Genomic DNA, 24,190 nt, shown 5'->3' with positions numbered 1-24,190 from the left:
CAATTAATTGGAGTATTTTTGACAATCCAGGATTATCTGTATGGTGTCCAAACAACTTAGAAGACAGCAAATGCTATTTTAATAGGCATTAGTAAAACTTTAAAGAATTGTTACATTTAACTAAAGAAATGATACTTATTCATAATACAAAATTACAAATTTATAAATTTACCTACTTAATTAATTCTATTACATTAATGATAGTGGATAACAGTAACACTGTTTAAATCAAGCTTTTGCCCATGAGCAGAAACACTGAAACAAGTCAAACCCTTATAAAAAGGGATAAATAAATTCAATAAACATGAAAAATCTTCAATAAGTAGTGTTCTATGCCTTCATCTAGTAATCCAGAAGGATAAGGATATACATATACACCTGTATACATATATACCTATTCTTTTACTTTTATATTTTAAATATATTTAAAATATACTTGATATATGCTTTCTCCAAATTCTAAATTTTCTACTGTCCACTTGCACTTTATGACATTTCTATTAGTTACCAGATACATAGCTACCTATCACTGGGTCTACAGAAAGGAAGAAAAGTGAATATTTAGTACTAACAGTATTTTCTGAATAACCAGAAGCCTTTAGACCTTTAAACCTGCAAAAAAGTTTGCAAGACTAAAGTGCTTCAGTCCTTAGGGTTAAAGGACTCTATACAGAGTTCCTGAAACTAGGATGCTAACTCAAACTGCCCAAGAGACAATGATCCAGTAAAAGCAATATACAGAGTGCTGTTTTTTTTTTTTCAGCATACTTACGGTAGCCACATTTTTTACAGCCTGCTCTGACATTGTCCTTGTTGCAACCTGAAATACAATTGGATAACATTTTAGGAAATAGGCTTAAGTGAAAACATAAAAACTTTATTACATGAAAAAACTAAGAAAACTATTTGTTATAAAAATTTCTTGAAAACAATTATCTCTGACTCATCTTGGTAATACTGCTTATTTTGACTCTTTGAAACCAATTTACTTGGGGTAAATTTATTCAAATTATTTGGCAAATATTTCAAGAACATATTTTTTTCCCTACCTCAGTAGAAACACAGTAGTGAGGAAGAAATTCCAGGGTAGTTTGGCCTGTCCAAATAATTAATTTAGTAAAATAATTAATTTAGTACATATATATGTGAACATTAAGGGTAATAAATGTTTTTCTGCTTTCTTTTTTGTTGTGGTGTCAGGGATGGAACCCAGGGCCTCACTCACGCATACTAGGCAAGTACTTGGTTACTGAACTACATCCCCATATCCTCTGCTTTGCATCACAAGAAAGAGAATTCTAACTTCCTTAAAAGAAGTGAAATTCCAGAAAATTCACTGTAAGTAATAGGTACTATATGAAACATCTAAATTCAACATTCAAATTTTGTCAAAATAAAACAAAATATTCATATACCCAACTCTGACAAATGTCTGCACTCACAGGACTCTGTGTACTCACTGTTATGTGAGGTAATGCTGAGGATATAAATGCCAGAAATAAAATAAAAAACTGTAATAAAATGTACATAACATAAAATTTATCATCTTCATCATTCTTAAGGGTATTAAATATATTTACCGTGTTGTACAATCATCAATTGTTATCCATGTGCAAAAGATTTTCATCATGGCAAACAGTAACTCCCTGTTGAACAAATGCATGTTCCCTTCACTCCGCAGCCCCTGGTGGTCGCTATTCTTTCCCTTCCTAAGAATATGTCATGTATATGAAGAAATCATACAATACTTGTTTTGGGGGTCTGACTTACTTTATTTAGCAGAATGTTTCAAGGATCAGCCAAATTATAGCTTGGATCAGAATCATAATTCTTCTTTATGGATGAATAATATTCCAATGTACAATTTTTAACCCCCAAAATGACTTCTGTGAAGCAATGGGAGGCTTGGCATATTATTATTCCATTATTTTGATGACAGGCATCAAACTTCTAAACCCTTCAAATGATGGTATTATCTCAAAGTAATATAGTAAAATACTGAATTGAAAACAGAAAATAGTACTAATTTGTAAGAAAAATAATTCAAAAACCATTTAATGTTAATACATTATCTTTCCCCAAATCCTAATTTTGCTCTCAAATATACTTACTGTGTAGTTCTAGTAAAAATAGTTTGTTATAATGTTACAAATACTGTTACAATGAAACTGATACATTAGGGAACAATTTGAGCATAATATGACTTTTCATCCATGAAAAAAGGCAGGTGAACACAGAAAATTGTATCCAGCTGCTGGAGGTGTCCTGGGAAAACACAGATTAGCCTGCATAGCCTCAAAGCACTTCCAGTGACCTGGAAGTGAGAGCAGTGTCCATCACATCTGGTGTTCACACTCCTTGCTGACTTCACATCATTGACTGCCCATCACCTGTTCACAACTCACAAGCTGCAGCTCTTCTGAAGCCTGCTTCCACAGTTAGCTTCAGGGCTTTTCAAAGGTAAAGCACCATATTTATGTATGTTAAAAATCAATTAACATGTAAAACTGTGCACTGTTTTATTAGGTTTCTATTCCTTTTTTTTTTTGTATCACTAATTATGCTTTTGAGCATTGTGCCCCAAACCCTTTTTCTCCATAAACTTTGTTTTTTTCTGCATAGTCTAAGAATGCATATACTACATTATAGCAGAACTGACTGTGGGATGAAATTGGATTAGTATAATCTCAGGTTCTTCCATTGTGAAAATAACCTGATATTTAAAAAAAAAAAAAAAAAGCTCAGAGAATCCAGGTCAATGTTAAGTCTGTTTCCATAGAAACTGCAGATGCTGAATAATACTGAACAGAACTGTGCTAAATGTACCATTACTGTTCCTACAATGGACTAAACATGTAACAGACCTGAAACAATCTCATCTCAGCATGTATTAGATTTGAACACATTTATGACAAAAGGCACTGATAAACTCATCATTTTATATTTTTTAAACAAAATATGAAACCTTTTATGGTCAGGTCATTTTCTTTAACAAAGATGGAACTTTTAGATGAAAGGGAACTATAACAAGATCTCAAAATAATGTAACTCCCTACCATCTATTTCCTCACCAGTCTTTGGTTAAATTAACTCTCAGCATCACCTGTCTTTAATCTTCAGGAGTGCCTGGCCAACTGAAGCCTTCCCCTTGGGTCTTTCAATCCAAGGCAAATGACACTTTAGGTCTGAGACAAGTGACAAAATGAAATGGTAACTGCTCATTCTTCTGTTAGAAGCCTGTTTCTAGGGGCAATGATGCCACTCTCAGATATGGGCTCCCTGGGCATTATTATCCAGGATTTTCTTAGATTAAGTAGGCTCCCTGATCATCTTTCCTTTTCTCCTTAAGTTAACCAGTACTATTCTGTTGTTTGGAGCAAGAACCGGCGCTGACACAATGGTACTCAAAATCTACTGTCGAACTAATAGTGAGGCTGTATTGTGAAACCTGCACTCAGCTGAGCAAATCCATGTTTCCATTTTAGGTTTCCATGCTGTCCTTGGTACAATTCCTTTTTGAAGTTTGCTAAGAGTATTCAGAGTAATAGAGCCTGACACCCCTTCAAAGTTTTCCTTTCTAATCACGACCTGCAACTCAAACACCATTAAATAAAAATGTAAATTGGATCACAAAGACCATCAAAAGCCAACTCAAGAGACCATTGAAAACTTATGAAAAAAAATATGTGCGACTGCAGAGTAACAACAGGCAATTATCTGTAGGCGTAAAACTCAGTAAATCATTAAGAAAAAGACCAATAGTCAGTAGGAGAAAAAAATGGCCCAAGACCTGAACAGAAAATTCACAGAAAAGGAACTAGACATGCCTTTGAAACACAGAAATATGCTTGGTTTCATTTATAATAGGTCAAGTGTACATTAAAAGGTCCACTGGAATTCCATTTTCACTTATTAGGGTAATAAAGATTACAAAGGCTAAAGGGGGTACTGGGGAGGACACACTCCCTTACACTGTTGGGAAATAAATTAGCACTGAACCATCTCTATGGAAAGCAAGCTCACATAATCTAGCAGAACTATATATGTACACACTGCTTTGATTCAGCAATTCTACATCTGGGACTTGATCCTCACCTCACAATTTACTTGCACAAATGAATACTTATGTACAAAGTTATTCATGACAGCATTGTTTATAACTGTAAAAGAGTGGAAATAATTTAAGTATAAATAGAGGAGTGCATCAGGCTCGGCGGTGGTTCAAGTCTACAATCTAAGCTACTCCAGAGGTAGAGTTTGGCAAGACTGTGGTTCAAAACCAGCTCAGACAAAAAGTTCATGATACCTGCCCCCCCATCTCAACAAATGGCTGGGCGTGTTAATAGGAGGACTGAGGTCCAGGCCTGCATAAGCAAGATCCTAAAAAATAAGCAATGCAAAAAGAGAAGATGTGGCTCAAGTGGTAGAATACCTGCCTAGCAAGCATGAGACCCTGAGTTCAGCACCCAGCAGTGCCAAAATACATAAACCAAGAAATCAATAAATAAGAAAATAGGACAGTGACAAAATAAATGGAATGAAAGAATAAGGATGTTTTTTATTTAATGAAATGTGATGATCTCTAAGATATATGATTAAAAAGGAAAAACGCAGATACAGACCAGTGCTTGCCATTTGTATAACAGAAGGGCAAGTTATTTTTATTTCAATTATCCTTCCTTTTACTCCTTTTCTTCTAGGATCTATTAAATATGCTTTGACATATGTTGAAATTCTTTAAGCTATACAATTTTGATTTGTGTACTTTTTAAACATATGTAAGATACATTTTAGTAGTTGACACAAAAGGAAATTTACAAAAAGTAACAGCAGGGCAAAGAAGGAAGAGAGAAGAGGAGGATTAGAGAACACCGGAAAGAAAGGACATCAATAAAAGGGAGTCCTTGATTTGTCTCAGGCTGTTCAGCACCTCCCTGACCCCCTCTCCAAGTTCTTATAATTGAACCACATGCAGTTCCTTGTAATTTTATATCATCTGTGTTTGCAAAGTCAACAATGTAGTCACTGAGAACTTTAACACTAATGCTGAGGACTTAGTACTGTATTTTTATTATTGCCTATGTTGGATTTTGAGGATATAAGTCAAAGTTTTTTTATAATCACTTAAATTTAAAAGTGAACAGCTTAAGTAACTTAAGTTTTCTTCATATAAGTAGTTAGAAATTGCAATCACCTTTGTCACAGGATGCATTCATTTTCAATTGATTAGATTCAATTAGATTGAATTAAATTATTTCTGTGTTTTGAAACAAGCTTTTCATTTGGTTATTCTGTTAGGGTTTCATTAGGGGCCCTAACAGAATGTCAACCTACTGAGCTTTTAAACTTAAAACTGTGGCTAGATTTTATGCCATATCAGTGCTAATATCTATATAATGTATATTTCCTATATTTCCTGTTGAAGTTGAATGCAAAGTAAAACTCCAAGTGTCTAAACTTTTCTACTGATTGAAATTAATGATTTATAGATATACTCCTTTGGGATACCAAATATTGCACTGAAGACAAGGTAGAGAGAATAATAGAAATGAGAAATTTTTCATGAATTTAAAACAGGCTAAATGAGTTCCTTGATGGCAATATTTTGAAGTAGCAGATGTCCTAACATACAGTACCTTCATAATTATCTGATCCCCAAGAGAGGGAAAAAACTAAACCAATCAGAGTTGTTTAAACTACTGACATAAGAACTAATATTTAAGTAAATGCATAAAACTCTTTCATCCACCTGCCTCACAAAATAATCTATGAAGAAAAAAAGCTATAGGTATTACTGTTTAAGATGAGAGACTGAGAAGTTTAATTTATTATCCAATAAAACAGAATCAAGGCTGCTGTCTAGACAAGTCTGCTTACTTTGGTACTAGATTTTGATCAGCAGCAATTTTAGTGCTCAACCCTCTAAATACTTACTTATTACTTACTTATCATGGGTACAGTTCTGAACTGGGTGTCAAGAATTCATAAGATAAATAAAGTCCTTTATTAAAGGAAGGTACACTCTACTAGGTTATCTAGGATAATGCGCCCTTGACTGTAATACATGACAGAACATGCAGGTGTCATAAAAGGCACACGGTTTTGTTAATAAGCATGAAGAATTGGCAGGCAAGACTCCCGCTAAAAGAATGGGAAGGCAGGCATGGATAACAAAGAAGGGACTATAACAACACAGGTATGCAGATAAGAAAAGCCATAAGAGTTCAGAGGTCAGTCAAGTCGGAGTTTGTGTAAAATGGTAAGATGGGTGGCGGAAAGAAAGGACAGGAAAAGTGATTTGGTCATGCTCAGGGGTGTGCACTTCATTCTTGCTGAGAGGAGGAGCTATGGCATTTTAATACTTTAAAAGCATATGAATGCACAGCAAATCAATGCGAGTCAACTCCCTGTATAGCTATCCTTATCTCAACTAGCAAAAACCCTTTGTCCTTCCTATTATTGCTTATACTCTCTCTTCAACAAAATTAGAGATAAGGGCAAAATAGTTTTTGCTGGGTAGCAAGGGGTAAGAGGGGGTAACGGAGGGGCGGGGGGAAGGGGTGAGAAAAAAAAAAAAAGCATATGAAACCTGAGCCATCAATCCCTTCCTTATGGAGACAAGGAAACTAAGCCCCAAAAGCTAAGTGTGTTGAAGAGAATTATAAAATTCACAGATATGGATTTAAAATTAAGTTCTTGTCTGCAGGAATGACAGGATCAGATAATGTAATTTTGGAAAATTACTTCAGCAGCAAGGTGTAGAATGAATTAAAGAGAAAAGAAATTACCTACAGTATAGTTTAGGAGTTAGAAAAAACAATTGGATGTAGCTTAACTTGGAATTCTATTACTGAGATGCTCAGTGGTATGTTTATAAATCTTATTCATTTTGATATGCTAGACTGAAATGTCAACTTAGCCACCGGTAATTCCCTACCTTGGCTATACTTTGCTGAAAGAAACACAAAGACAAAAACAATTTTTGTTTGGGGGGGCTACCAACCATATGAATAACATATACTGCCATCTGTGCAAAGTCAACTCTTCATGGGGAATGGCGAATCACTGACATGGTTTCAACTTCTGAGCTAATTTCAACAACTGAATGGGTAAAGCAATCTTCCAAAGTAAACTTCCCTGAAACCAGTGATCAAATGCTGTTTCTTTAATAACAACTAAGTGTCTGAGATTTTTCTAAGAATCTATACTTCATTGTTACCTACAAAATGGTTTAAGCGAACACACAATGCTACCGAAAAAACAGCTGAAGCACATGACCATCAAACAGACCCCCTCTTGTTTTCAGGTGGTTTGTAGAAAGCAGCCTTATTATGCTACAGTCATACCTTGTAATAATCACTAGCAGAACCATCCCAACAAATGCCAGGGCAAATCCACCTAAATAAAAGAACATAACATAATACTTGTCTTCCTTGATGATCATCTCAAAAGGTTTCAATGGAGCCCTATTTTCCTTTAATACACTGTCTAAATTGATCATCCAAGAAATTACCTTAACATTTTCTGATCTGTATTTTCTAAAGGCACTTGCATTGTACTTTTAGAGCACCCACCATGCCTATTATCTCATTTTTTTCTGGGTTTATCTATATTCCTTGAAGCATTATTTTGAATAGAAAGGTTAACAGATCTATAACACCAGTCTAAGTTTAAGGGAATTTCAAAGAAGGTTTTAAAAAGTCACTTTTGTCTACTTTCTTCAACAGTACGTTTTCATTGTTAAAAGTTTTACAAGGGCACAGAACATGTCCGGTGTCCTTCACTATGTCCATACCACTCAGGTTTTCAAAAAGCTTGCTCAAGCAGCAAATGAGCAATGACAACAGGCCAACTGTGTGATGCAAAGATCACCAGAGGTGATTTGTCCTATGAGCTGCCTAGGCAATCTTCTACAAAAGCCTGTCTTTCTCTATTGACCCCTGAGATATTGATAGTCCCCAGGCTTCAGTCACAGATCTTCTTTCACACTGTATACCTTAGCAAAGTCACCCACTCCATGGCCTTAATTCCTATCACATGTGTGGATGACACTTAAACCACTGCTTGTAACTCTGACCTCTTTCCTAAGATACAAACTGTATCTTATACCATGTATTAGATATTTCCATTCCCGCGCCAGGCTAATGTCAAGCTCCAGGCTAATGTCAAGCTCCACACTTAATTTATCACCATCACCCTAAACCCTGCTCCTGTGAGGTGCTGTCTTATAGTAACTAGTGCTACCCAACTGCTTAACAGTGAGACAGGTAAACCTCATTTCCTTTTTTCCCTGCTCACATGGAATCAATCACGTATTCCTACTGATCCTACCACCAAAAATGTTTCTCCAACCTATCTGCTTCTCTCCTAATGAGACCAACCTTATCTAGACATCATCGTAACCCACCAGAATCACTCCTAACTGATGACTGTGCCTCTAAACCAACTCTTCCAGTTCACTACATAACCATAATGGTTTTTCCAAAATGTAAATTAGCTTAGAAATCCTTAAGTGGCTCCTACTATCTATTAAATAACTCTTTGGCATTGCTTTTAAGGTCCTCCAAGAGCTGGAAACTGCCTTGTAAGATATACAATAGCATGGAAAAATGAATTCCCACACAGTCTAGAGGAGCCACAATGACTTGTCACTTCCTAGTTTTCATAATAGAGAAGTTATTTGACTTCTCTGTCACACAGTTTCTTCATCTATGAAATGGGAGTATTAATATCTACTTCACAGTGTGGCTGTGAAAGAGAAAAAATGAATGTTTGACAGTATCTGATACACATGACAGATAGTACACATTAGCTACTATTATCTTTTTAGCTAAGGACTCACTTCTCTTCCATTTGTATACTGAGTGCTAACCATAGCAAACATCTTTCATTTTCTCTTCTCACGTATTTCTTCTTCATTTACATATACAGTCCCTCTAACTGCAGTCTCCCCTCTAGACACTCCATCATTCCCTAGATGACTCTTTAGGTCTCATACTAAATGCCATGCTCCAAGTTCTTGTGACCCTTCCTTATATTCTGTTAGGCATCTTTATTAACTGCTCCCCAAGGCCTGTATTTTCCTTGCCATAGCACTAGTCCCACTTTCTGTAAACTTCTCTCTTACTGATAAATGGTAAGTTCTGTGTGAAGAGCAAGGATGTCTATGTTGCTCACCACTGTATTCAATGCCTACCTAGGGCAGTGCCTGGAATGCAGCAGGTGCTTAAAAGTGTGTACGCTTCCTTTTTCAAGCTCCAAACGTGCTCCTCCCTAAACTGCAGAAGGTAGAAAAGCAGTCTTCCCATAACAGCTATCGGTAGAATAAGGTGCAGAAAGACTGGCACAGAGCAAAGAATTTGGTCAAAAAATATGGGTGCCAATTTAAACAAATTCAGGAATTCTGAAACACAATACTTTCAGATTCTTTTCTACAGTCTCCAAATTGGGAGAGGAGTATATTTCACTTAAAAAAAAAGAAAAAAGAAAAAAACCAACCAACCAACCAAACGAAAAACCTCCTGCAAACAAACAGTGCTCTGCCGAAAGGAATGGTGGCAAAACCGGCTTAAGGAAATGCCTGCTCCTAACTAGAACTTCTCAGGATGCTGGGGACAGTAACATTTCTGGAGAACTTATTCCACACTTTGCCATTGTAGGTGAGTAACCTGTAGACACAGAATTGAGCTCTAAAAGGGCCCTCAGACATAATTCGACAAAGCTCCTTCTTTTACAGCTATGAAAACTAAGGCCCAGAACCGGAAAGGCCAGGTCTGCTGCCACACAGCAAGCAGCCTCACACAACAGGAAGAGTTAGGAGTAGAAAGAGCCCTAGACTTGCCTTTCGTCCCTGCGACTTCCAGTGCAAACAATGCCTCTGGCTACACGTGTTCCCACCGCAAATTATTTTTAAGCCACATCGAAGTCCTGGTCAGTTGTGAGCCTCAGGCCCCCTCTGGCCTGCAGCGCACCGCCCCTCACTCCTCGGTCCCTTCTGCCTCACACTTTCCTGTGATCCTGCGCGGCTGGCTTGGCTACGGGCGAGGGAGACAGTGTCTTTCTTTCATTCAGACTTGTAAACTTTTTCATAGACACCAATCAAATCTGTTCATTTTAAGGCCTTCATCTAAATCCCCATGGACTCCTTCCCCACCGCGCCCTATCCTACTCTACCCTCCTGGCTGGGACGTGGGAGCCCTGCTGTTGATTCTCACCTGGGACTGCCATGACGCTGGTAAGAGGAGTCGCTGGATCCCTGACCCGCAGAGAAACCGTTTGCTTCCCGCTGGCTGTGGGACACCGCAAGTTTAAGCAACCTCTCCCACTCGCGGCCGCGGCCCCTACTACCCCGCAAGAGAAGGCCCTATAAGCCTCTAGGGATGGCGGAACCAAATAGCGGCGGATACAGTTTCCAGGCGAGTCAGATTGTGGGCTACACATGGTCAGAACCATTACTTCCTGTTTCGGGAGGTGAGTGCCACCTGCGCACGTGTAAGTAACGTGAACACACTGCTAAAGTTTACAGATAGTCCCTTTTGATATTATTACAAATACAATTACAAGTTATATTAATCTTCAGGAGCTTTCTAATCTTTTCTTATTCACCGGAGGGCTTGGGAATCCCCCCTCAATGTTAGCGGTGGTCGGGTCCGGGAGCAACATGGCGGCGTCCATGAGGAGCTCGCTATGGGATAGGAACTATTTGGTGTCGTGGTCTTGCGTGATTTTGGCCGAGTGAGCTGTGCTCCGACTACACAACTTAAGGAATCGTGTACTGACAGGTGGATAACTTTAGGCACTGGCGGTCCTCTCGCATCCCCAGTAAGGAGCAGTCCTGAGCACTGACCAGGATGAGCAACATCTACATCCAGGAGCCTCCCACCAACGGGAAGGTGAGAACCTCACCTAGGGTACCTGGACTCCCCAAGTGAGTTCCCGATTCGGGGCTTCACGGATCGTAGGGTTGGAAGAGACCACAAGAAATGCTTTGGTTACCCTGCCAATGGACAGTGTTGCAGCTAAAACAAAGTTAGCACTTCTTAGCATCTACTTTCACAGAGCTCTGTCTTCCAACCTTCTGGCTCTGTTTCCTGCCTTAATGCAACCCATACAGGTGCCTTCCAGCGTCTCTAATCTTTGATTTTTTTTTCTTCCTTTTTGGCCATATGGGGTTTGAACTCGCCCTTGCACTTGAGCCACACCTCAACCCCTTTTCCTTTAGTTATTTTTCAGATAGGTTCTCAGGCTTTTGCCCAGAAGCCAGCCTCTGACTGTGATCCTCCTATCTCACCTCCCAAGTAGCTGGAATTACAAATGTGAGCCAACACGTGCCGCTTCATCTTTGTTTTTGTTTTGTTTTAAGTTCATTTTTCAGTTTGATTTTTTTTTTTTAACTTGGAGATCATTCTGTTCTCTCTGCAATCATCTATCTAATGTCTGCTTGGCACCTGGCACTCTGCTAGGCGCTGGGGATACAAAGATGGGTGGGTAAAATCTAGTTGTTTGCCAGAAAGAGCTTATATCTTAGTTTGGGAGGTGAAGAAAAGTCTGATGGGCGAGTTTTGGGGGAGTTTATATTGCTATGGCAGTACTGAGAAACAAGCAACTGGGAATTTGAGAAAAGCATCATGGAGGAGATATCTTTTGAGGTGGTCTTGAAATGAGGTAATAGAGAAAGTGGGGAGTGGGAAATGTTACCACATTAGAATGGAAGTTGATTTTCTGATAGATTTGATGGCCAAGGTATGTCATTTCCCATCCTGTGTATTTATATGCAGTCAGAGGTAGCAGGATCAATTGTGGAATGTGTCACCTGAATTTCTTTTTTTTGGGGGGGACTAGGGTTTGAACTCAGGGCTTCCCACTTGCAAAACTGGTGCTCTACCACTTGAGCCAAACTTCCAGGCCATTTTGCTGTGGTTATTTCGGAGATGGTGGGGGGAGGTCTCACAAACTATTTGCCTAGACTGGCCTTAAATCTGATCTCCAGCCTCCCAAGTAGCTCAGGCCCCCAGATTTCACCTGAAGTCTTGAAATGAAACCTAGTCATATGTCACATATGAAGTTGGATGAATAAGTATAATGGAGAAAAAAATATAGTTGAGGGGCTGGTAGCTCAGTGGTATGCACTTGCCTAGCATGCACAGGGCCCAGGGTTTGATCTCCAGCACTATAGTAAATAATAAATTTAAGTTAGATAAACTGCATTCATATGAAATACAATTCTGTTGTGTTATTTTATCAAAAGTCATTTATGTAATCTTTTATCCATTGATATTTGGTAATGTGATGGATGCAGTTTGAAAGCAAAAACAAAAATGCTGTGATCCCAACAAAAAAAAAATTGGGGTATTTTGGGCAAAACAATTTTTCAGATTTTTTTTGTTGTTTGAACTTTTCCTGAGCATTAGGTTAGCATCTGCATTCTACCCTCCACACCCTACCCCACCTCCACCCATGTCAGTATGAAAACTCCAAATACCTACCTCCTCAATTTCCAAATGCCTCTTGAAGGCAGTGTCAACCCCAGTTATAAGTACTGGTGGAGATTGAACAAATTGTTCATCCTGCCAGGCAGGGCCTTCACACTTACTTTTCCTCTCTCTAGTATACTGTTTTACCTGTTCAAATATCAACCTTAGCATTGAGGCCTTATGTAACTATGAAATTGCAAACCTCAGTCGTACACTGCATCCCAGCATTCTCTGGCTCTCTTAACCTCTTTGTTTTTTTTTTTTCTCTAATATCTGTTACTTGTTTTTTCTTTTTTTGCAGCACTGGGATTTGAACTCAGGGCTTCATGCTTGCTAGGCAGGTGCTCTTCCCACTTGAGCCACTCTGCCAGCCTACTATTTGTTTTTTGTATCTTCACTTCTTCCTTCCCCCATAGAATGAAAACTATAAGGGCAGAAACAAGCATCTTGAAGGGGGTTTGACGCATAGTACATGGAGTTCAAATATATATTGAAAAAAAAAGATTGGATGGATGGATGGATGGATGAATTAACACTATATTTCTCTTAGTTTCTGACAGGTATTAAGCTTTAGTAAGTTCAAAATTATAATGTTTCTGATCAAGGGCAGGTTTAGTTGCTTTACTCTAGAGGGTGATTTGACATGGTTGTGTAGGTGAAAAGTTTTCACAAGAATACATTTCTGAATAGGAAATCATTCATTCCACAAATATTTTTTTGAGTGCCTAGCCCATGCCAGTCTGTATCTTAGGCTTTGGGGATTCACTGGAAAGAAAACTCAGCATCATCCCTCTTATTATGGAGTCAATTGAGTGAACTATGCATTGAGGAAATAATGCAAACAAATTATGATGAATACTTTCTTTTGAACAGAAATAGGTTGAAGAGAGCATAAGGCATGGTCCACCCATTTTCCTCCAAAAACAGTTTGGGGTCTTTTTCTAGCATACGAGTGATTAAAGACTTTAAAGTTTTAAACTTATGTACTGTAGAGTGTATGGCAAAGATTTTGGCTCGGAAGGGGTTTAAAGCAGATGTCTAATAAGTCTGCTCAATGAATGCTTGTTTAGTTTATTTACTCTCTACTGGTACATTGGGCACTAAAGATGACAGATATCATCAGAATAAATGGGGCAAATTTGCCCCCTTCAAAGGCCATAGTTTCAGTTTGGGAAATAATTGACACATGATACCAGTGGTTGACCTCTGGATGTTGTCATGACCAAAGGAAGAAGGAGCTGTTATTAATCCAGTAGCCTGACAGTGAAAAGGTAAGGTTATACAAGGTGGCTCAACCATATATGCTTCTTTTTGCTAGGTATAAGTTACCTGTGGCCAAACAAAAATTGTGTAAGAGTAATAATTAGAACACTAATGGCTATCACTTCCTGAACACTTATTTGTGAGATACTTTTCTAAGTAGGCGATGTATAATAGCAGATTTTGTCCTCAAAATAAATCTATAAGGCTATTATTACTATTTTTACTTAAGGTAATAGAGTCACAGAGTTGTTATATATCATGTCCAAAGTCACAAAACCAACATGTAAAAGAGCCATTATTTGAAGTTGGGCATACGAACGCCAGAGCCTGTGGAAGGAAGGATGGTGACGTGCATTATTTATTTTTAGAGAAATGGTTACTAAACCAGTGAATACCTACTTCAAGGGGTAAAAACCATTCTTGGGATGCAGGAAGAAAGTCTACATCTATGTGTATTTATCTTTCCCTTGTTTAAATGCAATATTTTGTATGAATATGAAAAATACCATTTAAGTTCACTTACTTGTCCAGTCACTTTTTTGTATCATGATATAATTTTTCCTAATGGCTGGTGACATGGATTTGTAGACCTTGGTGCCTAGATTAACTATACCAGCTGTCACAAATTTCATATTGGAGATACTATTAATAATGTAACATAAGCAAACCATAAAAAATGATAGAGCTGATGCCTCAGCATGGAAAGTCTGTCAAATAATTAGAAATTATTATGATTATTTGAAACATAATTTTCTATTGTTAATGGTGAACTGTGTCTTAAATGTATATCATGTCTTGAAATATTTATCATTAAGTGTATAAAACTATTGTTTATATTCTTGGTTGATTTGTTAAAGGACATTAAAAAGCTATATATAGCAGGAAGATAGACATCTTTAATTTGAAAGCAACCTTATGTTAGTGAAAGAAGCCAGACACAAAAGGGCACATATTGCATGATTCCATTTATATGAAATGTCCAATTAACACATCATTCAGATGGAAAGTAGGTTGTGGTTGTCAAGTGGTAATACAGAGGGAAATGGAGAGTGATTGATAATGGGTGCAGGGTTTCTTTTTAGGGTGAAATGTTTGGAATTAGTGGCAGTGACTACAGAACTTTGTGAAACCACTGAATTCACTTTATAAAAGTGTGAAATGATTGATATTGGATTATATGTTAATAAATATTATAAAAATGATCATTGTACCTTTAACAAAATTGAAATAATTATTTTTAAATAGTTTATATAAGCATAAGATCCTTATTTGTGTGACTTTAAAAAATATATACATAGTAGAGTAATAAAGTACTGCATGTATTTAAATATATATATTTTCCTAACCCTGAGTCCTAGCCCTTACTTCCCCTCAATTATTTTTTTCTGATAAGGTTGCACATTGACAAAAAGTTTGGGGATCGATCTTCAGGATTACAAAGAAAAAACATGTCTAGGTTCTCTTTTACAACAGTGCTTCATTTCATGTACACAAGGATAATGAAACAGGACAGGACATGATGTATATCAGACCTTATGGAAAATCAGAAGACAGGGCCTAGTGTTATTCCAGATACGTTCTGAGGTAGAGGGAGTTATCCAACATCTCATTTTGAATCCCAAATATTTGCTTCCCAGGGGAATTAGACTCAAATGAGGTTGGTTTGTCACCCTCCAATATGGAATATCTCTTTTGGTCATTGTTTCATGCTAAGTCAAGTTGCAGAACCTTGCTCATGTTCAAACAGTATATGAGGATTTTGACTTACGCATTGTTCTCTATTCAGATCAGTTGTGGCAGAGCTTAGTGGACTGTTTTTTCCAGTGTACCATAGAAAATATGGAGACATTTTGGAGGTGGTACAATGGTATAGAAAGGCATAGTTTTTGCACAGGACAGCCTTTATCTTTGATAAAGATACTTTAAGTCTCTGTTTCTTTAAAAGTAAAATAGCATTAGTGATACCTACCTTATATATGAGGATTAAATGGGATAAAATATGTAAAGCGTCTGGCAAAAAAGCAGATACAAGCAGATATTCAACAAATGTCCTCCCCCTACACTTTTTTAGAGAAACTGTAATGGATTGAAAAAGTTAATGCATGTTTGCAATTCTAGTTGTTTTATATTTTTTGAGGGCTAAGGGAACAATTTTTAAATGTACCACAATGTAGATATTTTCACTTGTCCCATTCTTTTGATCACTGAAGAGTAGTTGTGAGAGAACTATGTAGCTAGTAAAATCCCAAAAAGATATAATGAATTCATCAATTTTAAATAAATGTATGTCAATATTATCTGGGCTTCTAAAACAAATTAAAAGGCACTGACTGGACAGGAAGGAAAGAAAATGAAATACTCTTCTTGTTTTGCTGTATAAAGCTTCTGATTCAGGGGCAGTTTTACAACTTCTCTGGGTCATCCACAAAAGGCAGGGCTTGCTTGAATGATTTTCAGCTTCCTTCATTTCCCAAAATATATTTGTGGAAACTGGGTAAAGGAGTTTTAGAAAATAAAGAGTGACACATCAATGACATTGACTTCCCATAAAAATCCATCATAATTTTTAAGTTATTTTGCATACTCTTTATGTGTAAGAAGATTCTAAATGACTGTTGTGGCTACAAATTAGTGACACTGATCAACTTTTGAACACCAAGGACAAAAAAGAAAAAAAGTGATGCTGAGGAAATTAGAATCCAGCCATACCCCAGTGTTCCAATTTATGGACTAACATTCTTTTTGGTTATTTGTGGTTACTGATAAGTCAGTTATAAGCTGTTTCCTTCTGTGGGCTTAGAGGGGTTCTAGTTGCTGCAAGGTGGCTGGTTGCATCAAGGCGGAACCAGGGATGAGCTGGTGGACAGGAGAGAATCAAAGGATCCTGTTTACTGTAGATGGTGACCTATAAGACATACCATTTTAATAAGTCACAACCAAAATTAGATTAAGAATATTGTTTTGTAAATTAGGAATAGCATGATTTTAAATGTGAAGGGTAGAGTAAAAAAAGCAATTGTAAATGAATAATTGTAAAATTGTTCATGTCCTAATTTAACAGGTTCATTGTTTTTTTTGCTACACCAATTTTATTGGAAGTGATGCAATGAGAAACCCTTAGTTATAAGTTTACATTATTGGTTTTCAAATGAATGAGGTTTTCTTTTCTATGATTCAGAAAAGTATATACTAATTTTCTTAAATCTTGAACTTTTTCTTAAAATAGGATGTTGAGCTATCTAAATGTATGAGTTATAATGAATATTTGATATTTTGTTGAGTACATCAACAAGAGCCAACTAAAAGTTCTATTTCATCTAAAATAAGAACTCATTAGTGAATGATATAAGTTGTCATCCTGTAAGTTGATCTGTTAAACATGATTAACATGTTCAACAGATTATCAAGCAAAATGAAAATTTGATATAATGATACAGTTTTTTTTGCAGGTTTTATTGAAAACTACAGCTGGAGATATTGACATAGAGTTGTGGTCAAAAGAAGCTCCTAAAGCTTGCAGAAATTTCATTCAGCTTTGTTTGGAAGGTAAGTATTAACTCCTGAGTATTATTCTGTGGGAGAAAGTTCTGTTGATTTAAAAAGTAAACTGCACTGTGTTTTTCACAACTTTGAAGACTTGTGTTACATAGAGGTAATGAATGATAGACATGGGTATGATATGAGATATGTGTCAGGAAATAGAAAAGATAAAAGGTTTTCCCCAAATCTATATCCTTTTTACAACAAAATTCATCCCAACAAGTAATACTTTGGATTGTTTTTCATCTCTGCAAGCTACCACTTCTTTGGTCTTTCTTTCATTCTCTAAATCTGGGATTCCCTAAGACAGCCCTTCATTTTCTATTTTCTTTACTCTTATGTTGTTACTTCCATACAAATGACTATTTTTTAGAACTCTAACCATTTCTTCCCTTCTTAGAAGTAATTTATTTAATTGTTTAGTGGACTGGAAGCTTCTGCTGTCAGCTACAGCTAAACCAAGTTACAACCAAATCTACCAGTTTCTTCCCCAGACTGATGTGACATTCATCTACGTGACTAATTGCCTCTTAGCTGGACTTCATCTCTCATCTTATTTTTTTCCTTTCTGTTTGTGCATCTGAGCTTTGAACTTGCAGGCAACTTGGATTCCTAGCTGTCCAACTTTATTTCTCATTGCACTAACCACATGGTTTTTGTTGACCATTTCTTTTACTTCCTGAGCATTTCCATCCCACTTCTTCTTCCACACATGTTTTTCATACTAGTTCTCCTTTTGTTGGTGTGTTTTCTCTTCCCCATTTTACTTAGTATACTACCCCCCTCTTTTTTTTTTTTTACTGCCTATACAAAATTCCAGTTTCTTCAAGAAGCCTTCCATCAGTATTGTTATAATCAGTGTCTCTAGTTGTTTTGCTGTTTTTAGATTTGAGACATAAAGTGATGATTTTCTTTTAAAAAAAAATTTATAGAGTTTTATATCCACTTAAGTGCTTTTTTTTGTTTCCAAGTATTTGCTTGTGGAACTAAACATTCCAAATATTTTTAGAGCTTCTTGTTGGATTCTAGAATATGTCACATATTGCTTTAAATATCTCTAGTGGTGGCAAATCATTTTCCTCCTAAGTCATTTCTGATTTTTAGAGTCGAACACTGTTATTCATGGTATTAGAAGTAGCATTTTAGGTCAGAAACAATGTGTAGAAGAGAATCCACAATATCTAGTAGTATGGTATAGGCAAAGTTCTCCAAATATATAATTAGACAAATAACTATCAGGGGAAGGCTTACGGAATACAAAATACACTCAGGAGACGGGGTTGGGGAGAGACATCTGCAAAGATCATTATTAATAATTGTTATGGCAGGCAGGAAGGAAATAGAGTTAGGTAGTTTAGTTAGAGAGCCTCAAATAACTGACAACAAAGCTAAGAAACACAGGAGACACAGAAAAGTCAGACTTGCTTCTGGTAAGGAGTTTGGAAGAGTCAAAAGCTCAACTTTTACAGTAAGAAAGTGAAATTACAAAAACATTAGAAAGAATGAATGGTAAATTGTAACCCATGACCAGGTGAATGGAAGAAACAGAAAATATCTGGATATAATATGACAATGAAGAAAAAATGAGATTCTTAAATTGGATGATGATAAAGCTCAAAGAATGATTCTATTTGTAAGAGTACCAGGAAAAGGAAAAATAAGAAAAATAACCAGATTGATTCTCTTAGTCAAATAGGTAAGAGGGCTAGCAGAATGGCTTAAGTGGTAGACCACCTGCTTTGCGAGTGTCTGCTAATAAGAGTGAGGCTTTGAATTCAAACCCAAGTACCACAAAACAAAGCAACCCTACTCCCCACATACACACACACACACAAACCAACAAACAGGGAAAAAATTGAATCATTATTGGAAAGGCTAACAAGAAACCTAAGTGGCCTGGAGGTGTGGCTCAAGTGGTAGAGTGCCTGCTTTGCAGGTGTAAAGCCCTGAGTTCAAACCCCAGTCTCACCAAAAAAAAAAAGAAACCTAAGAAGACTGATATAAACAAACATACTTCTAAGTGTGTATGTTTTAAAAGTGTAATTCAGAGAACTCCATTTTAATTCTTTGATTCTATGATTTAAACAAGTCATAATGTTTCTATAAGAACAACAATAAAAACAGCATAGTTTCTGGAATTTAAAAGCATGGGGAGGTGGGAGCACAGCTTCAGATGTGGTCCAACTAAAATGGTGGTCACAGTTGAAGGAAGTCTACAGTGTTTACAAAACCAAGAGCTCTGCACTTACACAGACTTAATCTTGTTTTTTAGGTCTTTGTAGTATAATCGGATGAGCATTTAAAACGAGTGTAAAGTTTTAAAAACTGTCAATTTAAAAAGTAGGGTGAAAAAGTTAATTAAACTAAAGGAAACTAATTATGAAAGCTAATACCTTTGTTAATCATTAACTCTGATAATTTCATTCATTTTCTGAGGTGTGAGAAAGAACACTGAATTTATGAAGACATTTACTTCTTCATCACTGTATACTTCAACCTTGTCCATTCTTCATCAGTTATATTTTATCCCTTAGCTCTTTCACAATAGTTTAATTCTTTAGGAGTGCTAAACATAAGTACATATAGATATGCCATAAGTTAAAAGAATTTTTAAATAAAACTAAAATTTGTTTAAAAAAATAGCAGAGCTGGTTGCCAGTGGCTCACACCTGTAATCCTAGCTACTCAGGAGGCAGAGATCAGGAGGATCGCAGTTCGAAGCCAGCCTGGACAAATAGTTTGCCAGACCCTATCTTGAAAAAACCCATCTGAAAAAAGGGCTGATGGAGTGGCTCAAGGTGTAGGCCCTGAGTTCAAATCCCAGTACTGCAAAAAATAAATAAAATAGCAGAGAGGGTGCAGTGCAGTTACAGGATAGACTGATTACAAATGAGTTTTAGAGTAAAAGTTATTGATGATAATAATATAGCTACAAAATAGGAAACAATATTCTAGAAGAAGAAACACATAGCTGATTTGAAAATATGAATATCAATTCCTATATACTCCTGAGTTGGAAATAAAATGATTCAAAATTCATCACAGTATCCCTTCATTGCATAGCCAGAAATGAAAAGTATAGTGGGAAATACTAGAATCATCTCAGTCAAGTAGGAACTTTGTTCCATAATTTGGGATACATTCAAATTTCTTTTTTCAATGGTGGAGAATGTTCTTAAGAACATGAATAGTGCAATAATAAAACTTTATAGCACACATTATGCTATAGACAACTATAAGTGCGTAATTCACCAAAGATTATTAATAAATTGCAAAGAAATAGAAATAGTGGACATGGAAAATTCATGGAAATTGGGTACAAAATGATGGTGTAGAGGTTGTAAAAAAAATCCAAACTCATTTATATATCTAGTATTATAGTAATTTTTTGTATCCAACAAGAATATGATTAGGCAGGTTGTAAAGAAAATTGTAAAATAAAAAGCTGACTCATAAAAGACTTAATGGGAAGTGGAAAAAAGGAGTGGTGTGATTTTGAAATTTGAAAACATGAATAATAAAGACCTCTTTCATGTTCCCTTTCTCTCACATGTAATAAATATATGTCTGGGTCTTACAGATCTGGCTTCATAAATGTTTCAACTTGCAATAGTAGTTAATCTCTTCTCTCTCTCCCACTTGCCTCCTTCCACACTATTGAACATACTGGAAATTCGAGTGACCTTTTGAAAAAGCAAATTTGATCATGTACTTAAAAAAATGTTGATTGCATATTATGAATCTGAAGGAATATTTTCATTTTATGATATATGCCACACAACAAAAAAAGGAAAATTCTTGATTGCTAATTACACTGATGAACTGGTTGCTTGGGGATATTAGGAGAGGTGCTTTTTGACTTCCTGGTTTGTACAGGTTATCTCTGTAGCCAGAAGGAGCTCCTCTGCACTGAGAAGCTCTGGTGAATATGGCCCAACAGCTCTTCACTGGAAGAAGGGATTGAAAAAAGTCAGTTGGTATTCCTTTCTTCTTCCAGTATACTGTTGTAGAGATAGTTGGTGGTAGATTACAGTGTTTTTTAAAATATAGATTTTTATATACAGTTATACTTTGCAAATATGAATAATTGTGAGAGTGCTTGCAAGCCACCTTAATCAGTATTTTGTGAATTAAGTCAATAATCATGTCAATACAAGGCCTGTACCATAGAAGATACTCAATAAATATTTTACATTGAGTGAATTAGATTGTGATAGAAGATGCAACTCAAGATGATTTACATAAAGAAGACATTTGTCATCTTGTATGACAAGAAGTCTGTGTTAGATACTTCTGCAGCTTGGTGAAGACTTCAGGGAACTGCTTTATCCATTGCTCTGCAGCCCTCAGTGTGATTGAATCATAGCCCATTCAATAACTGGCTCCACTTCAGCCTCTGTTGCTGCTTATTTTTTATTTATTTGTCTTCACAAGACTAATAGTGCTTGTTTATTCAGTACTTCCTTCAGGGCTGAGTATACATTCTTAAGTATATTTTCCTTTTGTATTTACCTGACTGATGTAACCACAAACCTAACTTCAGTATGGTAAATAAATAATTTCTTTCCTTCGCTTAAAGAATTTTTTTAGAGTGAGCTAAAATTTTTTTAATAATATTTTTATTAGGGTATATTCGTTATACAGGGGAGAATTCATAGTGACAATTCCGATTAGACTTATATTGTACATTAATTACATTACTCCCATTGTCTCTTCCCCTCAGCCCCCTCCCTGCAATTACAAGAGGTTTCTTTGTTCTATTTCATACAGCTATATGAAATCCATCAACCATATACCCTCACCTTAATCTCCTTGATTCACCCTCCCCAAAAGTGAGCTAAAATTTATTTAACATACAATTAACTTTTTTTTTTTTGAGACGTGGTATTTCTAGGTAGCCCAGATTGGCCTCAGACACAAGATCCTTCTGCTTCAGCCTCCCAAGTGTTGGGATAAAGGGGTGTGTATCACCATGCCCTCAGAACTATTTTAAATATACAATTCACTGGCACTTAGTAAACTCACTATGTTATATAACCAGTATTTCAGTGTAGTTTCAAAATATTTTATCACCCTAAGAAAACTCTACCTTTTAAGCAGTCACTTCCTGTTCTCCCCTCGCTTCAAATCTCTGGCAAACACCAATCTGTTTTCCATACTTCTTATAAATGAAATCATACAAATGTGGCCTTTTGTGTCTGGTGTATACCATATTTTATGTACCCATATATCCACTGATGGACATTTGAGTTGTTCCTACCTGTTGGCTATTGTGAATAGTACTGAAATGAACATTGCATACAAGTATTTGAATTCTCAATTCTTTTGTGTGTGTGTGTGTGTGTGTGTGTGTGTGTGTGTGTGTGTGTGTGTATAAATTGCTGTATCATGTTATAATTCTATGCTTAACTTTGTACACCATTTTACAAACCCAACAGCAATGTATGAGAATTCCAATTTCTCCCTACCCTTACCAACACTTGTTATTTTAAGGGTTTTTGATGTTAGCCATCTTAGTGTGGTTTTGATTTGTGTTTCCATAATGCAAATCAGACTAATGATGTTGAGCTCTTTTCTTATGTATGTTGGGCATTGTTATTCTTCTTAATGTTAAGCTTTCTTATTTAGTCAAACCCTAATTTTTACCCCCTACCACCAAATTCCTTGATTGTGCTTTGCCTTACTGAGATGTCATGTTTCTGCCCTATTTAACTTCTCTCTCTTCTATGAATTCTCCTTAATGATCTAGGTTCCAGATAATAAGTCCTGTATAAGATCATGTACACTCTCTCTTATATGTTTGTGACTTTGAAATTATATATTTATATATAAATAATTTATTTCAATCACCTCGAAAAATGAATGAAAGTATTTAATTGGATTCAAGTATGTATAGTGGTGATTATTTTATTTATTAAAAAGTTTCTTGAGGAGACTGCATTGATAGTGCTAGAGCCATAATCAGTAAGTAATTTTAACATGTGGGTTCATGTATTTGTATATTACTAAATTAATTTTCTATTGGGAGAAGAGGAAGAAGTAGGAAATGAAATACTCATCTCTATCACATTTTCTCAGCATCAGCACTAGACATTTTGGGCTGGTTATCCTTTGTAGTGGGGACTGTCCTTTACATTTTAAAATGTTTAGCAGTATTCCTGCCCACTACCCACAAGATGCCAGTAGTATTCTCTAGCTGTGTAACCAAAAACATTTCAAGATCCTGACAAATGTCCCTGGGGCACAAAATTGCTGCTCTTCTCCCTCTACCCCCAGAACCACTGGTGTTTACCAACCTCTAATTTTTATTTTGAAAAAAGTAATCCAGAGTTTGAGAGAATCCTGGAGATAAAAACAAAATAACCACCTCTCTGGTTTTTATAGAAGCATGCTGTTTTGAAAAGTAAATTTTTTATAAGAAGTAGGGAAGAAAAGGTTTTGATTTGAAAGCCAATTCAACATTCTGTGAAATAAATCTTGCGATTCTAGTTGTATGTTAATTCTGATTAATATAGATACAGTTAATTTTAAAAATTGATAATAACTTTTCATTTCTTTCAGCTTATTATGACAACACCATTTTTCATAGAGTTGTACCTGGTTTCATAGTCCAAGGAGGAGATCCTACTGGTACAGGAACTGGTGGAGAGTCTATCTATGGAGCCCCATTCAAAGTACGACTGAATTTTTATTATTATTGCAAATAACTTAGATTGCTTAGTCAAAAATGGTTGTGTTCCACAAGAAGAATAAGCATTCACATTGTATACAAAATCAGCTGTCACATATTTAAAATTTTACAGGGATAAAACAACTATTACCCTGCATTTCTTATTGCAAGCTTTTATAGTAGTTTGAATTCAGGAGTGCTAAAGGTGGAGGTGAAAAAAATGTGATCCAGGAGCAAAAAACCA

The 24,190-nt window shown here is 36.2% G+C and overlaps 2 protein-coding genes across 5 annotated transcripts in view; one reads left to right on the top strand and one right to left on the bottom strand.

Moving 5' to 3' along the window:
- The window catches only part of Srek1ip1 (SREK1 interacting protein 1), a 34,678-nt gene extending 24,276 nt beyond the window's left edge, over positions 1-10,402 (bottom strand). Inside the window, exons 1-2 of the mRNA XM_020160398.2 lie at positions 10,215-10,402; positions 773-820 (exon numbers count right to left, since the gene is read on the bottom strand). Of these exons, the coding sequence (XP_020015987.1) occupies positions 773-820; positions 10,215-10,227 (61 nt within the window). The 5' untranslated portion in view covers positions 10,228-10,402. The remainder of the gene's footprint in view (positions 1-772; positions 821-10,214) is intronic.
- Positions 10,403-10,546: 144 nt separating this feature from the next.
- The window catches only part of Cwc27 (CWC27 spliceosome associated cyclophilin), a 203,475-nt gene continuing 189,831 nt past the window's right edge, over positions 10,547-24,190 (top strand). The window contains exons 1-3 of one of the 4 annotated variants that reach the window (XM_074077406.1): positions 10,547-10,892; positions 17,186-17,282; positions 23,838-23,950. In XM_074077406.1, coding sequence (XP_073933507.1) covers positions 10,851-10,892; positions 17,186-17,282; positions 23,838-23,950 — 252 coding nt within the window. In that variant the 5' untranslated portion in view covers positions 10,547-10,850. The remainder of the gene's footprint in view (positions 10,893-17,185; positions 17,283-23,837; positions 23,951-24,190) is intronic. The other 3 variants (XR_012449160.1, XM_074077407.1, XM_020160397.2) reach the window with 3 other exon arrangements.

Source organism: Castor canadensis, chromosome 6, assembly GCF_047511655.1.
Source record: "Castor canadensis chromosome 6, mCasCan1.hap1v2, whole genome shotgun sequence".
In the NCBI taxonomy this organism is placed as follows: Eukaryota; Metazoa; Chordata; class Mammalia; order Rodentia; family Castoridae; genus Castor; species Castor canadensis.
Note: the sequence above shows the minus strand (reverse complement) of the source record. Positions and strands in the feature narration are given on the sequence as shown.